At 43.8% G+C, this 18,519-nt stretch overlaps 1 protein-coding gene across 3 annotated transcripts in view; it reads right to left on the bottom strand.

Moving 5' to 3' along the window:
* Positions 1 to 18,519, bottom strand: part of pard3ba (par-3 family cell polarity regulator beta a) — a 185,808-nt gene that overhangs the window by 79,527 nt on the left and 87,762 nt on the right. For all 3 annotated transcript variants that reach the window (XM_030410309.1, XM_030410312.1, XM_030410311.1), the window contains 4 exons: positions 16,855 to 16,987; positions 15,228 to 15,363; positions 12,999 to 13,090; positions 9,247 to 9,291 (listed from right to left, as the gene is read on the bottom strand). In XM_030410309.1, coding sequence (XP_030266169.1) covers positions 9,247 to 9,291; positions 12,999 to 13,090; positions 15,228 to 15,363; positions 16,855 to 16,987 — 406 coding nt within the window. The remainder of the gene's footprint in view (positions 1 to 9,246; positions 9,292 to 12,998; positions 13,091 to 15,227; positions 15,364 to 16,854; positions 16,988 to 18,519) is intronic.

Below are 18,519 nucleotides of genomic sequence, written 5' to 3' on the forward strand. Positions count from 1 at the left end.
GGGCAAGAACACTCTTCATGCCACAAAATGTTGCAGAAAACAGAGGACCTGCTGCATTGATTGTATTTCAAACAGGTATATTGTAGATGCATGCACAGCTATGTGCACATGCCTGCACACATGCCTAACTCACGTGGACTTAAAGTGATATGTATATTGTGACTTTAGTCAAGGTTGACTGCTGTCGTGTCTGTACTGAGCAGACAGCAGTCAAGTCTTTGCCTAGAACGTAGCCTTGGGGTCCTGTGGTGCTGACAGTCCCTGCAAGGAGTACCACCGCTCCATGACGCTGCTTTGTAGCTTTAAAGTGTCGACTCAAAAGTGAGTGTTACGCACCTGCCACTTGTAACTGAAGCAAAGTGAGGCAAACTGATGCAACTCGCTCTATAGTTTTATGTCAGGGGGGGTCAAAGCATTATCAATAATGACATTTTGGGAGGATAGTAAAAAGAAGATTGCAGTCTAACTCTAAAGTGTCCATGTGTGTTTTTTTTTATTTTTCTCAGCTGGCACAAATGATCAATTCCGAATAAAAGCTGTTTGCACACAACTCTCTCATTATTTCGCCCAATGAGCACAAGAATAAATGAACTAAAAAACGTCCAAATTACAGGCTTTGTCATACAAACTGTGTGTGCAGTAGAAATGTAATACCCCACTCAGAATTATGCACACAAACACACTGCTAAGCTCTGCTACCCCGTCTCACCAATTACAATATCCCATCAACTGGGGGGTTAACACAAGACTGTTAAACAGAATATTGTCTTTTTTTATAGTAAATTTGCGATTGTTGTTCCAGTCACAACATGCGAGCAAGCGCATACACGCCAATATCGTGTAAACCCCTGGCACACTGCTGAACCCTCCCACAGAGTTTCAGCAGGGTCTTAACACTTACCTATCAACTGGACTACAATGTGCTCCACGGCGAGCAGCTTTGCAGTCGACTGGTTGAAAGGTTGCCACGGTTACAAGAAAGTGCCCCCTCCATCAAAACCGCTGGGGGTGGGCGGTGGTGGTACGGATAAGTGTATATGTGTTCGTGTGTGCGAGGGGTGACGCTGAGTTGCCAAGGAGACACTTTGGCCAACAGTGAAAAGGGGCTTGTTGCTCCTGGCCATAGCTCTTTAAATTGGACCACACACACACGACACGCACACACACAAGACTCACAACCCTGATCACATTCATGCTTATAGAAACCCACATGTAAACACAGATCCGCGCTCGCACTTTTCCATCTGATATCCAATCTCAGCACCAGCCAATAAACCCTGGAGCCATGTTTTCTGGAGACCAGTAAAAAAAGGCCCTGACCCGCGCTCCTCTATAAAAACACATGACACACACACACCTGTAAAAGACAACCTGCTCTCAGCACCACCCTTCTCAATAAAGGTTATTCAATTTAATCCAACAGAACTATTAAATAAACCATTACACGGGTCAGACTGTCCCGCTCCTGTGTGACACTGTTTCAATAAAAGTGATCTAATTCAATGGGGAATTTCTTGAATTACGATACACATGAACAATTTCATCTCAATAAATGTTTATGAATGGATTTAAGTTCTTTAGACTATACAAAGAAATGGACAGAACGTAAAAAAGGTCTCTCGTGACACGGATCTTAATTGCCTCACCTTAGATTGAAAGTACTGACTATAGGCTTTTAAACCTTTACTGGAAAAATCTATGACATCATTCTATGACATGTGTGAGGTCTGATAAGCAAATGGCATGAGTGGCATGAGGCATATGTCTGGCATTACTCTATATATTTTTTCTTCTTGACAAAAATCCCATGAAAAGAGAAAAAATGCGTTGGTCCGAATCTTTCCCAAGCTCACTGGTTCCTAATGAAGATGCAGATCTATAAGAACGGGCCAGAGATGTATATTCGAATTTTAAGAAAATGTAGGAAATGTAATAAAACAGCTGGGCGGTGCAGTTCTTAAAAACACTACAGTGTATTTACAAGGGACTATTTTTCACAGGTGGATTAATACACTATTGAGTATTTACAGCACAGCAATGGTGAATGTGGGATTGACTTAGAACAAACTACAGTGTCCACGTTCTTGGTTGCCAACTCTGCTTATTATAAGCATTTTCTACAAAGTCGCTTACAAATATTGGCAGTCCCATGTTGTGTTTCTTGGGGGCTTGTTTCAGTGTGGTTGCTTAGCTGGGCTTACTCCCTATACGTCTGTTTTCTCTCTATAGACGCCTAGTAAGTTTCTTGAACGCATGATTGTCGGTCCTGCTGCAAGATCCCTCCACAACACCACTCCCTTTCCCGATGCACGCGGCTGACCACCAGTGAGTGAGACACTTAAGAGGAAAATCGCGAGATTGGTGGAGTTTCTTTGGCTATTTTGCATCAATGTCAGGGGTAAAAACTGTCATGTGCGCCTTGGTAAAAGTTCTAAGCAACACATTATCGAACAGAATACACAAGAAATTATAGTCAGATCATATCGTTCCCTAATGATGAGCCAGTGATATCATAAGCCTATTAATTGAACATATTAACACAGTCTGGGATTTCTTTGTCAGCTGGCCTTTCTTACATTTGGCAGCTGCAACTGTGTGTTTTCAGCCTGGATTATGACTTTAACTATTCTTCTTCTATTTGTCTAATCTCATTGTTTGCTCTTCTTTTTAAAATATTCAACTCTGTTTTCTGAGCAACATTAGCGCTCAGTGGCACAGAGGAAGTATATACCAAGCTAGCAGGATTACTTCATTGGTTTTGCAGATTTCAAGGCATTTATTGACGATACAGACTATTGCCAGCCTCGCCCTTTAAAAAATGAACAATGTTTCGGGACAGCGGTGGGAGGACAGAACATCATTAATGTTCTGTACTCATAATGCAACTATTTCTCTTCTCATACGAAAAACCTGACTTTAACCCGAGCAACTGTCTAGCCAGTAAAAGCAAATCCAATTCATGTTTAGCCCAATTAAAACTCCACTTCAATTTAGGACCCGTCCAATCATTAAGCGTCTCGCCGTCACTATTTGAATGCACTCTGCTTTATCTGAGGCGGAGGATGGAGCTGGACGGAGGCGCTATAGCCTGGCAGTAATTGGGTTTATCTGTTTAGATATATGAGGGAATGGGAACATATGGGCCGTATGTATTTAGCCTCCGACTAGATGAATGGCTTTAATAACTGGAGGGGACTTAAAAGGCCATTTCATAATTACTGCTTACCTCTACTGGATTACAGCAGCGCGGGGGGTTGGCAGAGTATGGATGAGGGTTGGAGGGAACTGTGTGGAGCGGGACATGTGCCATTTGTAAAAGCGTGGCAGATAAAAAGCGCCTGTGCATTCAGGGAGAACTGAAGAGCAGTGCATAAATTCAGACACACACACATACCTGCATGATGCCGTGCTATAACTACACCACCCTCCTGACCGTAATGGACGAATCAGAATGCATGACATTGATGTTAAGATGGTCACTGCTGTCAATCTACAGGTAGAACCCAGACTAATCACAGCTTCCAGCGTTTTCACAACCTGCGTGACATGCAAAGGGTAAAGAGCTTATTGTAGGTTTCCAGGCAAAAAACGTTAGTCTTACCTTTGGAGTCTCATTTGGCATTTTAAATTCAAGTTTTTACGGGTACATTTTTCTAGGGATACAAGGAAATGTATCCAAAATGACCAATCCCTGAAAGACCAGAGGATTTTAAGACAAGAGAGGGAGCGCTGCAACTTTCCGTTCACACCTGGTTTCCCTGACATGTAGCTATCAAATAAAGGCTGAAATGCAGCACAACACACTCTGCCATACCATCTGATTAGAGCTGATAATGACTCCATCACGTGTGTTGATTCACAGACTGGGGAACAGTGGCAGTATAATTATAGTAGTGACCTGAAATCTTGACTGGATTTGGACTGCCAAACTGTGTCCCGTGTGCCCAATCTGGAGCGTTATAATGTTGATTTGGCCTGCCGATCGACAAATGAATGAAGTTTTGAGTAGGTAACCATGCTCTTTAAATATGTCAGATCCCAATTAGGAATCATTTTTCATAATCTGAGCGCGGTGGTCACTGGGACACTTTGCGAAGGACGTCAGTCAACTATGAGGTTCTGCTACCAATTGTACATCTTAGCAATATAATAAGTGTTTGCTTTTGGCTCGTAGCCCAACATTTCTTTATTTATCTATTTAATGTTTATTTGTACAGAGACAAGTAAGTACCATGCCACACACCACCGCATTTATAGCCTCAGCTAATTTAAAAACGCCCATCCCTTGATGGGCTTTTAAAAACGCATAAAACTCAGCAACAGATACACGAGAGACAAAACAAACACAAACTCAACAATAAATATGTACGAGAAATATATAGACGGAACAACATAAAACACAAGCATAGAGCACCATAAAAACAAGAAGCAGCAGATCATTCAGGAATACATGACTGATCCCTCTTCAAAAACGCTCTGATCCCCCGAACAGAGAAAAGGTCTTCCAAATGGGGATTTACGTAAAGGCACCTCACCACCTCTTATTCTTATGAAATAAATGAAACAAAATGTGAGGTTTTCATCCATCTCTTTATCCATACACGCAGAATTGGACCTTCTAAGAATAGGAGTACAGGAAAAACACACACAGATGGCCCTCGCAGAATAATGAATCAATTTAAATTGACGCAACATGGCGACTTTCAACTTAAATCAGCAACGACACGCTGGATGCAAAGAATGGAGGGAGGGAAAAAGAGAGAAAGAGGGATACAGAGTGAGGTAAGGAGCGAATGACAGTGAGAGGCAGAGTTACGCAGCACCCAAACAAAGAGTGTAAAACAAAGCAGAGGCTTCAGCGCTGGCAGGACGCCGGCTGGATTTAAAGTCTTATTGTGCGGAGGAGAAACAACGGGGCCCTAATGGGGAAGCAGAGAGATGGCACCGGTGGCTATGCTGCAGGGTTAGCTGTTAGCTAGGCAGGACAACAACAGATGAGTCCACACCGTTTTTAAATAACCATCAGAAGACAAACATGGAAACGAGACATGCGAAAAGACTGAAAACACATATGAGCTGCAGCAAAATGAGATAACAACATGGAGAAGTAGATGTGCATGAGACGTTGTAATGCAGCAGAACCCTCTGGACAGCCCCAGTGATGCGTGTGTGTGTGTATACTGTGTGTGTGTGTGTGCTGGATGAGCTCCCAGGTGTGTTGTAAGAGGGCTGCCTGCTGCCAAGGGAGATGTTAGACTCTAAGGGAGAGGAATGGAGGGATGAATGAAGGGATATCTGTCCATTACTCTGGCTGTCTGCAGGGTGTTCACACACACATGCAAAACACACACACACACACACACACACACACACACACTGGGAGATGCTGGGCTGGGTCTGGCTCAGCAGAGGAAGCTCCGAGACTCGAGCATGTTCACCATAATCACATAAAGCTGGAACAGACACAGCTGCAGAGGATAGGGAGGGGAAGAAAGAGGGATGGAGAGAGCGAGTGAGAAGTAGAGAGAAGTAGAGAGAGAGAGAGAGAGAGAGAGAGGACTGAAGATAACGGAGAGAGAGAGTGAATAAAAAAGGATCAGCCCGAGAGAAAGAGAATAAAAGTGATCATAAAGACAGAATCGGATGTAGGGGAGAAGGAGGGAGGGAGAAAAGAGGGGAGAGAGATGAAGGTTTGGGGATTGAGAGGATACTAAAAACGGGTGGATGAGCCTGGCGACAAAGAGCAGGAGACGGAGAATAATCAAGAGAGAAGCGATTGGGACGGAGCGGGAAAAAGAACGAGAGTGGTGGGAAAGATGAAAGCGGAAAAAAAAAGGGAGGGGGAAAAAACTAAAAGCTCTATTGAAGATGGAGACTCCTAAGACTGGAGAATCAAGAGAGGAGAAGAAAGAGAGAGAGAGAGAGAGAGAGATGGAGCGAGAGGAAAAAGAGGGAGAGTTAGAGGAGTGAGGCGCTCCTCACAGCGGCTCTAGCCAGAGAGAAAAAGGGTTTTAGCCAGATTAAAGAAGCCAGGCGGGCCTCTTAAGACCATCCGCCTAATGAAATATGTCAAAGCCCATAAAGAAACACTGAAGCCATTTAGGAGGGAGGCTGGGGCGTGTGCGTGTCGTGGGGGGTATAGCGCAGGAAACCAGGCAAATGCACTGTGTCAGCAAAAAAATGAAACACACGCAAAAGCCCTGTCAATACGCATTAGCTTAGACGTCAACAGGAGAGGGGATAAAATAAATAAATAAACAAAAAAAACAAGACGAAAGCGGTGCTGCGGCGGAGAAATGGCATCGCTTTATTTATCATGGGCCATAAGGGTTATGGGGGCTGATCAGAAATTCCAGGAAAATCATAGCGAGGGAGGAGAGGGGAGGAGTGGGGATGAGGGTGGGGAGGAATCACTCAGAGGAAGGGCGGAGGCGAAGCCACTTGTGGGAATGCTGAGTGTGGGGGATTTGAGGTCAGCGGCGGTGCTCAGGTCATTTGTATTCATCCGGCAACAGGCTTAGTTGGCTATTGCAGGTGGATTTAAGAGATCGGTGTACGTGCGCGCGCGTTTGTGTGTGTGCAACCGACGCTAGAGCCAGAAAGGGAGCCGGGCCCGTCTCCCCAGCATCAGAACTAAAAAAAAGCTGGTCTTGATTCTTTCCTTAAACGAGCCTCGTTGCCTTATTAAAATACGGCGGGTGTTTCTAAATGAGATGAAATGTGTCCGCGGTACGCTGCTGAACTCCACTAACAAAATCATGACTTCTGCAGCCTAACTAGAGATGATCAACTGAGCATGCACGCTCCCTGTCAGCAGCGCTCTGATTAATATTCATACTGGAGATGCCCAGAACAACCACATACAGTATTCCAGCCAATGCTGGAGCAGCTTTATCTGACTCAGTGGAAATTCACTGCTGCCCTATCACAGCACGAACTGTCCCTGCATTCAGCAGTGAGGCCTGGTGCTGGTGTGTGCAAGCCAAAAAACTTTGCAAACAATGTTTTCGGTATTTATCTTTACTGCTGCCAGCAGTGCTCGGTTACATTTCTGTCTATTTTTTCTCAAAGTCAACCCCTCAACACTGGCTTTGCTGTGGTCCATTACATCTCAAATGTGATAATATATGAAAAAATATTCCCTTTGGATCAGGTCACACACGATAAAGCTTTCTGAAGTTTGAGTTTGGGAGAGGGGGGGGACACACTTTAAAGCTCTTTCCAGACAAGAAATACACAAAAGTGCTGATGCTGTAATCAATCTGCTTTGGCTTTTCTCTCATTTAGACATCCATTACATAACTATTCATTGCAGCTTCATTTAGAAAAGAGTTTTCCGATTATAATGGGCAATGCTTGCTCTGGTTGCTGGCTCACCAGAGGGAGTGCTGCGGGAGAACAGCGATGGGTTAAAGCAACACTGTATATACAAACGCTAACAGCTTCGACATCAATTCAGCATCACAGTGACTTCTAATAGGGCGAATGGTGTGTCTGTCTAAGCCCCCTATGGCTTGTTTCTGCAGTGTGTACCTTCAGTGAGCAGGTAGGATCAGAGTACCTAACACTTTGGACAGAATAACCACTATTAGCGTTTTTCCCTCTGATGTCATCTGGCTGCTCTGCCTCAACTCTGTGATTTACAGAGTTTTTTGAAAGCAACCTGTAGCTGCTGCGTACTGTAGCAGCTAGTTAGCTCTGTTAGCTGACTCTGTGGGGAAGACTTGTAATGCATACACCACTATGGTAAATAGACCTTTGCTTTTATAGCTAGTCTTGGCGATCACTCAAAGCGCTTTACAACACAGGTTGGCCATTCGCCTATTCACACACACATTCATACGCTAGTTACAGACGCTTCCATGCAAGGTGTCACCTGCTCATCATTTTCAAACGCAAGCATACATCGATGGAAGAGCCACCGGGAGCAACCAATGGACCGCTGGATGCAGGGCAAAACTGGGCTCAGCAGCCTCTCTGGAGGTCTTGACAAGAGGCAAAGAGACTGAAGAAGTTTAGAAGAAAAACAATTAGACGTTGACTGAGCAAGAGGCCAGACAGTCTTAGCCTGGCTTTAAGTCGTTGGTGACAGCTTCAGTAAATAAACAGCTGCACAACAGACGGAGAGCTGGAGTTGTTGCTGTTGAATATAATCAACATTAGCTGGCTTGCTTAATTAAATGTCTTGAGTTGTTGCACTTGCTTGATGGTTGGCTGCATCAGCAAATTTGTCAAAATCGCTAGCTGTGCATCGCGTGTGTGAACTTTGACTGCCGCACAGCAAAAAGTCTGCATGTTTACCTCAAGACATAAGTCTTCAACATTACGATGGTTTACATGTCGACTTTTGGTTGTAGTAAGCATGAAACATAACTTTACATCACTGAAATTGTAACATATACCTGGGATTCGTATTAACAACAGATTTGTTACACCTTGGGGACCGCCAAATCACTACAAAATGTTTCTTTTAACAGTATCGACATCATGGAAGAAGAGTGTCCACACAGGCTGCTTAATCACTGAGAAAAAAATCTCAGCTCATTCCCTGTGTTTTGTGGATTATTGAACTGACTTCGTAACGGGGCTCTTCATAAGCCTGTGTCTGAGTTTTACAAAGATGTTACTTGGTCCAATCAAGTCAGACTGCCATCAGGACTTTTGTGCGAAAGTGACTCGATACATGATAGTGGCGTGTTAAATAGCTTTTAGATTTGCGTAACGAGGTCTCAAAGTGTCTTTAGTCAGAGACGACTCTAAACGAACAGCTGCTCCTGCCGTCAGAAATGTAAAGTGCTTTAATTCCGGGGAGCAAGCTTGCTGCAGTTCGAACCGCCACTGTGTGTAATGTCACTCGGTAAAAAAGACAAACAGTAAAACTGACTTTATATTTTACCTTTATCCAGACTTTCCTCACATAAAGCAAGGTGGAGCTGAGCGCGGGGGAACAGCCGAGGCAGAGGCCATTGTAATGCAATGCGGTGGCTGTCAGCTGAGCGAGGATTGAGCACTGTGGTCCTGCTGACCTGGATGGCTATAAAGCAGCGAGAGCTCAGACACTAAGTGCTTCACAACTCAACTTTGTCAGCCGGCTAGCGGAGGGGAGGGGGAGAGGCGAAAGGAGGGATAGCGAAAATGTTTGGGAACGGAGGAGAAAGAAGGAAATGAGACTCTCCACGCAGAAGGTTTATTTATATTTGTGTGTGTGTGTGAATGAACTTTGTTTAGATGATATCAAGCACTTACCATTCCTCTGCCCGACCAGTGAACCCATGTTGCTCTCATCAGCCACTAGAACACACAAAGAGAAAAGGCTAAATCATACAGTCAAATAGCTTACACTGTCACATGAAACATAGAGCGGCTTCATAAATGGTTGGAATGGTATCTGCCGGTGGTGACACACGCTGGAAATGACTCCCTGCAGAACTATGAGACGGAGGAGGACGAGGAGTGACAAAATGAGACAGATCGAGGGAGGAAATGAAAAAGGAGCAGAAATATAAGACAACCAGAGGAAAGAGGGATATTGTGCGAGAAAAGGACAACAGATCGAGGTGAGACAATGAGAGAAATAATAAAGGGAGGAACAAGAAAACGAGAAGAATCCCCGACCAACACCCCACCCACCCCCACCTAATCTAACTAAACAGGATTGCGGTCGGCCAGCAGCAGCCGCCACGAGCGGCGCACCATGGGATACAATAATAGGTTTTCATTACGCTGCTACTTCTCTTAAATAATCCTTTTCATTTTTTATGAGGTCAATTTTCCCAGCGGACAGATGGGCGAGGGGGAAGAAGAAAATGAGAGGAGGCGAGAATATTGAGGGCGCCGAGAGTGGACCGAAAAAGTGATAAACAGCGGGGAGAGGGAGCAAGAGGAGACAGGCGCAGGGTGATGGGGTGTGTCAAACAAACAGAGGTTATAAGAAAACACAATCAATGAGAGCAAAACTAGAAATCAGAAAGGTTGCTTCATAAAACCCGGCAGAGAAACATCTGTAGCGACCATGACAAAGAATCAGAAGTACCTGCTCTGTGCACACGTGTCAGATGATATATAAATCCAATAGTTTCAAAGTTTCGGGAAAAAAAGAACTTCTCCAGGCGACATGACCCTGCCTGATAATGAAAAGCTTACTTTTCTGTGGTAGAAAGATAAAAGTCTGCATGGCCAACAGCCAAATGTGCCTCTTCATGCCATAGTGGTAGGCTGAAAAGTCCCCTTATCTTACAGGGTTATGCATGTGTCCTCTAATTCTGAATATTATCACTACACAATGGAAGTGCATTTATACAAACCTTCAGAAAGCATACTACTACTGTGTACTGCTTGGAATTTCATGTATGTAGCAGTAGGGTAGGGCAGGACAGAGCAAAAAGGACATAACTGACAGGGAGAATGAGTGGAAGAGACTGAAATAACATCCAAGACAAAAACAAGAATAAGAGAAGGGAGGGCAAAGAGGGTGGATCGAGAGAGGTTAGAAACGTGGCAGGACAGAGTCAGTCTAGCTGTGTGGGGAGCTGTTGGATTTGTTTTCATGAGTTTTTACAGATTTGACCTTTTGGCCTCTATGTCTATGTGTTTCAGAAGCTGTTGGACCCGGTCTCCATTTGCTCTTTTATGGATCCATACTGTACATTAATATCACACATTACACTTATGACACTGCTGGGTGGATTGTTTCACAACCCGGCATAATTCTGCATCTCCATGTTGGCCAATTCAACAGTCCAGTGTGTAGGATTTAGTGGCTTTGAGTGACGCGGTGCAGGTTGCAACCAACTGAACACCCCTCGTCACACCCCAACCAAAAACATAAAATACATACAAGGCCCTCTCTGGAGTTGTTGTTCGCTATTGATTGTATTTAAATGTAGGTACACCATTCTCGCAGATTTTGACTGCCTTATCTAAGGCCTGAGGGGTGCACAGTATATTTTGTGTTGTGTATATAGTGTAATGTGTATGCATATATCATGTTTATTTTATTTATGTATTGATTTTTTAGATTTTTTTTTTTTAGGCACAGACACCTTTATTTGACAGTAGATAGATCGAAAAGGGGAGAGAGATGGGGGGTGTGACGTGCAGTACAGGTCCTCCGGCCGGATTCGAACCACGGTCCACTGCGTTCGTGGCATGCGCTCTAACCAATCAACTAGCTGCGTGCTCATATCATGTTTATTAAGACTATTTTCTTTTATTCTTACCAGCTATAAGCTAGTCTAATGGGCATTTCACTGCACATTGTATTATAGGCCGCCAAAGTAGCTGCTCAACAGGTGTTTGACGTTGCGACCACGGTGGGCAGAGGGCAGCATGCAAAGATCAGTGGCGTCATTGAATCCACTTATGCATCAGAAGGCTTGAATTAAAACTAAGAGTGTCAGTTAGTGGAGTCACGATTAGAACTCAACCTGAGTCACTGTACGCCAAATAACTTCAGTTGTTCAGTGTCATATCATGTCATGTCACGCAGCTATAGTGTCAGCAACTCGACTATTCAGCTCGGCATAGACGGGCAGCGTGTGTGAGGATTTCCGTGTGTGAGCAAAAGCTCAAAGTCAACAGACTATCTGCTAAGGAATCCGGGGTCAATAAAAGAAGCTCACCTCTTCCTGTCAAGTGGCGTTTAATAAAAGCTAACCTGCCCTGCGGAGCGGCTAAAGCTCAGATATTTGTGACCGTAAAAGACTGACATGTGGGAAACTCTCCAGAGGGAAGAAAAAAGAAAAAAAAAAAAGCATTTAGCCCTTTAAATACAAAAACGTGTAAACAGGGTCAGGATCTGAGCTCCTGCCATCTTTTACACATGTACACACTCACAGACACACACACGGAGCTCTGCTAACTACCTTGTTCCAGCCCTGAGCACTTTGGAGAGGGAAGGGATGAATAGAAGCAGAGTGATAACACAAAAAAAAAAAAAAAAGCAGATTGAAATGGAGGATAGCCAGAGATGGAGATAGGAGCCAGAGAGGGGAGACAGATAGCGGTGGGTATTGGAGTGGGTCCTCAACGGGATCGAGCAGAGAGTGTGTGTGTGTTTGAGTGTGTGCGGCCGCGTGCTGCAGACCACCCTTGTCCATAATGAAAGCCAATCAGCTTGGGTGGCAGAGGCGCGTGCTGCAGGAAGAAAGCCAATCCACTGAACCTAATGAACCGCGATTGGAAATCAGAGCGAGGCAGAGGAGAAAGAGAGATAGATAGAAGGGGAGCAAGAGCAATGAACTCATCGGCTTTCGGGCTGAGAAAAGAAGAAATGGAGATAAACAAAGACAGAGGGAACGCTGAGAATTGGAAAGAAGAGTGGGGAAGAAAAAAAAAAGAGAGCAGACTTTGTCCCAATGACAAGAAAATTGAAGAAAAGTATCAAAAAGAGAAAAAAAAAAGAGATAAAGAAAGACGAAAAGATTGCAGAGACAGACAGAAAACGAGGAGAGGAGGGAAGGAGGGGTCAGCTAGGGTTAATACGAGGAAATAAGCCCCTTCTTGCTCGACGTCCACAGTCAGTCACACACACACACACACACGCGCGCGCACACACACACACACACACACACACACAGCAAGCCGTGAGATTGGAAACCTCACGCCTTTCATTCGCGCACAAATAGAAAGGACACACACTGACATAAACACACACCAGACGGCTTGTTCATCCAGTCCGTTGGAAAGCCCCTGGGTTTATGAGTTCAGGAGGTCAAATCCCCTCAGGCCAGGGATAATAGGGAGAGGGCTACGTATCACAACAAAGAAATGTACTGATAAGAGCATGTGATCGCTGTCGCGGTTGTGTGTGCATAGTCTGGGTTTCATGATTGGGCTCATATGTTTGGCTGGTTTGCGATGGTTGAGACAACAATATGGTTTGTACGTTTTTCGCCCCTGGAAAATGCATCCAATCGTTTGGACAACAACGGCTTCTTTCCCCGACGGAGGGGCGTGTGTGTGTGTGTGTGTGTGGGTTTGTGTGCACGCGTACTAACCCAAGTCCATGCTCTTGGAAGCTCTGTTGCGAGGTTTGTTGTCCTTGTCATCGTAGAACGCTGCAGCCATGTGGGGCAGGCTCTGAAACTCGCTGCAAAAACAACAGTCACAATTACTTTGTGTCAATCAATCCACTGATCGATATTTACTCTTGAACCGGTGCAGCAAGGAGTAAATAAAAAAAAAAAAAAGGTCTTTCAGTGGCTTGTTGGTTACATCACCCAAACAAGTATGAGAAAATGAAATTCACAAACCGATCATTCAATTTCCTCTACTCCAGATGGCCTGATTCAGTAAAACAACAGTGTGTACTGTCTCCATTAAACTCTGAGGGAAACTAGTATATTGATGCCAGATTCGGACTATGACCACATGATGTACTGCTCGCTCACAATGCAGGTTTTTAAACATTCTCAGTCTTACGAAACTTTTATGGCCTTCTAATGAACTCATTCAGCAGGCCCTAATTGTTTCAGTCAGTAGTTTAACTCAGTTTGAATAGGATGTGTTTTAAAAGTTCAGATGATGACTATTCAGAGCCAACTTCCTACAACACAGGGGCCAGTATACTCTAAACAGCTTCTTGTATGCAATGCATTGTGCATTGGCATTGGCTTGACCACGCTTTTCCGTTTGTCTCTTCCGTGTAGTAAAGTCTATGTGTGGGAAACACTGTTGATGTCGGATCAAGAGAGCTGTGTCCAACCTAACTTTATAAACATAAACATCAAATCAGCTGTTTCATAGTTACTCCACTAATTTAAGAAGTTATCGAAGGACCATGTCTGATCATAGCATCCACATTTTCTAAACACATACTCCTAATGAATATGAAATATGAAATATGAAATTCACGTTTCACACATTGTCTGCTGTGTAAATAGAGCTGCTGATGTCAGTGTGGCAGCAGGCTGTACAGCAGGATATCGACAGAAGTATGATAGCTCTTTCTAAGCCTTCAAACTTCAAATCCTCCACAGAACTTATTATGCCATCACCATAATTACTTATGCATAATGCAAATAGGCTACTGCAATTAGGGCCGCAAAGTCTAAATAATGCACAAGTGTGTTGTAATATTTAGTGTAATGGCTCTTCTTTATCTCATAACACAGCAGCCCATATTAAGAGTGTCATTAGAATATAATAACTCTGGACCTTTGTGTAGTGTAATAGAGTGCTGATGATGCGTGTGTACTGAACTGAATGGTAATGTGTATATGTGTGTGTGTGTGTGTGTGTGTGTGTGTGTGTGGACATCAGCAACTTCAATCTAAATCCGTCCCACGTCCTTGATTACTTGATCATGTCACAGGTGTTTTTGACTCTCATCAGGTTATCTAATGACATTTCTCACATCACAGACTGAATGTAATGCCACTGGACTCACAGAGGAGATACATTATTTGTTGTATATGTGTGAGGGAGAGACTCTGGAACGGCCTGAGGATTCCATCATTGCCTGGCACCATTTTCATGCGAGTAACTAATCGGAGATGAGAAGAAAATGAGATGGCTCACTTCTTAGCTACTCATCAACTCTGGAGAAAACCATGTATTTTATTATTTTACCCTTTGCTCAATGGGGCAAGTCAGCTGCTTGATATACGTGCCCGACAGCCTATGATATTCATTGATAATGGGGATGGCTACGAGTGAGCCACTCTCTGCTTCAGGAGAGTCTCTGGGCTGACATGCTGGCTCTGCCTGCCACTGCTCAGCCACCTGGCCTGTTTCCTCTAGATACCAGCCTGGAGACACTGCAACTGTGACAGTCAAAGTGGTTGCCGCAAACGCTGTCCAAGTGTTTTTCAAACCATCCTCGAGAAAAACACAAGCAGATACATACATACCACCAGTGAGAAAATGAGTGCTGGCGGAGGATGTAAAAAAACATAAGACTGTACCCTCACCAAGGGATGATGTTCAACCTTGCTTTTACTCTTACCTGCTTACAACATTTACTGCAACCATGAGCGTGAGTAAAATACTCTCAGATCTCCTAACATCCAGATAATGCCACTTTCACGTGGTGCAAACCAAGGTATTTGTCCTTGATTATAGAAAATCTTAGACAATATCAATCTTCCTGTGCTTACGAGCAGCTTCACTTTCCCATTAGCATCTAAGGCCTCGGGTAACAAGGACCATCCTTTCTGATCGTGTGTGTGTGTGTGTGTGTGTGTGTGTGTGTGTGTGTGTGTGTGTGTTATGAAGGCAGGGGGTACCGTTGGTTCGGGGGGGTTAGTGGTAAGTCTCTATTCATTTCCTCCATGGCGCCAGGGGAAGGTGGCAGGGGAAAGCTTTGCTCCGACTCCTCTTCGTCGTTGCTGTAGTGTCCATAGCTCCCACTGTCAGGAGGAGCTGAGAAAAAACACAACAACCAGATGACACAGATTTCTTTACCAGGGTGAAATTTAGGTCATACTTTATAATAACCATCATTCACAAAAGGTCATTTTACACTTCAGTTAATAGTTTTTTCACTGTAAACAAACAACAAAATGCTTCCAAAACCATGTATCAAGAAATTGTCAAGGTTTATAAACATCAGTTGCAGTAGTTATTCCCGTAATATTTTTGTTTCAGCCTGCTTAGTCACGTTAATGTGCATACGTCATCCTTGATTAACTACAAGCCCTGCTGAAACAACAGTTAACCGAGCCTGAATGCCGTTGGCTACTTCAGCAGCGCCACTCAAGGGTCCACATCTTGTTAGATGCTAATGCGCGAGGTGAATACAGTAAGCCAACACTGGTGTAATTTAACAGTGGTCATAATTGTGGTACTTGGAGAGCCTAATATTTTCTAAGGTGGCACAAGGAACATGGATTTTAGTGGTTACATTATCAATAGTAAAGCTAAATAAATATTAAAAGATAAATGTTTCTAAATCTGATAAATGTTGAGGATCAATTATGTCGGTACGGAAAAAAACAACATCATAAGTTTCACAGAAAGAAAAATGAAACATGTTCTGGTAAATAAACACCCCGTACACAATGCACATTCAAACAAAAGTAAAACACGTTCATGCAAATGCCTCATTCTAACTTCCTCGCAATTCTTCCAACAACATTTACATAAACTCTAAACCCAGAGAGCGCCACATTCCCCCACTGTAAAGCCTTTGTGTTAAAATCCCCCCCCCCCCCCCCCCCCCCCCCCCCCCTCCCGGCCTGTACAAAAAGACTGTAACTGTACTGCCGCTCCAGTCTGATGGAGAGCTGACAGCGTCTCAGCCAGAAAAGCATCTCCAGCTCCCTGCATCCCAGGGGGTGAGGGAGGGGGGGAGACGAGGGAGAGAGATAAAGAATGAATTTAAAACAGTTTGTCAGTCTTTTTTTTTTTATTTTTTTTTTAAACTGCACGCACACCGAACAATACCCTGGTATGCAAATATGGCCCACTTAGAAGCCGTTTCATCAGCGTAATGATTCCAAGGTCAGATCTTTTGCACATGAAAAGCAAGCGTCTCATTCGGAAAAAAACATAGTTAATGACTTCCTTTTCTCCCGCTATAAATATGTGGCGAGAGTGAAAAGAGATGTAAAGACTGAGCATGGGCAATTTAGTAATGCAGCGCTATAAGATGCTCAGGGTGGCTGGGATAGTGACCTCAAACGGGAAAAAGAAAACAACAATGTCAGGAGCATTGGCTGGGTGTCAAACACACACATGCATGTATAGTATGTAAGCGCGCGTGTACACACGCAGGGCGACAAACATACTGTGTGTACACACTCAGTCGCAGATAACAGGAGTACACAAACACTCCAAGCCTAATGTTGACTATCTGACAGTTCAAATGGACAAATATTGTGCAGAGTGTGATTTTGTCAAGTGTGTGCTCACCACTTCTCGAGTTGCCATACGCATAGCTGTTGGCCGTCGCTGGAGTGTGACTGACACCATTCATGGTGGGCTCCGTGTTCGGAGGTCTTGGAGGTCCTGAAGGCCCCTGGTATGCATTATGGCCCTGAGGCTCCTGTCAACAAAGACAGAGATGAAGAGAGATGATGGAAATGGTTATTAAGGGCTCATATGCAAAAATCTGTGCCCAATCTGAGCGAGAGATGTCATCTATGAAATATTAATGATGTTGCCACACACATCAGAAGATTACAGCCCTTTCTTTTATTACCCAGTAGGGTTGGACGAAAGTCTTTTATGTCTTTTGTTTATCGAATTTCAGCCGGTGTTGTCCGCTGCTGGCACATGCAGAATTAGTATAATGTTTGGCATCAAAGACAAGACATCAGAAATTTGTGCTAATCCAATACGGCCATCAAATGTCTGATGTCAACACAAGTGCAAATCACAATAGCTGTGACCGGGTATTCATGTGGTCATGCAGTGAAATGCACTAAACTTTACTGCAAACACTGCAAAATTATGTGAAAGCCTTTCGACAAAGTTGGGCCTTTTTGTTATAGGCCTCTTCCACTGCCACACAGCCTTTATGCCATTTGGCACAAACAGCTAGTCAGCTGTCTTTCCGCAAAATTTGGAATCCGTTTGGAAGTTACGCCCCGTGAAAGGCCTCGCATATTGCCGCGCTTCCTTCGACCGATTAGAATGAATGCAAATATATACCTTTACACATGGATACATACACACTTGACCACAACCATGCCAACTGTCATCCTTGTATGGGAAAAACTCTGGTGGTCATTTTCGCATCCAAACTGGTTTTTAAACGATACATGGTAGGCGTGCAAATGCAAACACCATTTGAGATTGCAAGTGCTGCACCAATAGAAGGTAATAACATAAACAGCATTTTTTTTTTAAGTCTGAACACTGCAGCACCTTTAAATGCAATTTAGTAGCACACCGAATGTGACTTCTCCAGACTTAGTTAAAGATATAGAGACACTGTCTTTAATTCAAGAGCTCTGGTCAAGATAATCAAACTCGAGACAAACCAAGAGCTGTACAAAGGACATCATGTGATCATCCTGCATCATCAGACCTTCAACCAATAGCCTTGTGTGTGGTGGACCTTTAAAACGAACTACAACAGCAAACTGAGTTCCCTGTCCCTCACATCCTGCACCACATGGACCCGGAGGAAAATCATGCTGGACTTTGCTGCACATGAAGAAACATTAGAGTATAGAGTAGCATTCAAAGATTAGGATGCAACTGGACAATCAGGACGAAAAAGGAGGAAACAGTTACTGTAACTGAGGAAGTGCGAGGATACAGGAACTGCACATCTCTGTGTTAACTTCTATCACACTTGTTTAGGGTTTTAAAAAAGATCCCTTCACTTACATGGTGATGCCAGTATGAGTTTTATAAATTATTACATTATATAACGCGAAAGGCTGCCACAAAACGCTTCCAAGATGACTTTCTTGATCAGCAGACAAATTAAAAAGTAGTTTAGATTTCTAGTTAAAGTTAAATATCTGCTATCACACAGTTTTGAGGCTACAAATAGATCACTATGGAGTCTCCTTGGAAGTGGACCAAAACAAACCCACCTTTAAGCCGTCCTCTGTGCGATGGTTT

This window comes from Sparus aurata, chromosome 24 (assembly GCF_900880675.1).
Source record: "Sparus aurata chromosome 24, fSpaAur1.1, whole genome shotgun sequence".
Lineage (NCBI taxonomy): Eukaryota > Metazoa > Chordata > Actinopteri > Spariformes > Sparidae > Sparus > Sparus aurata.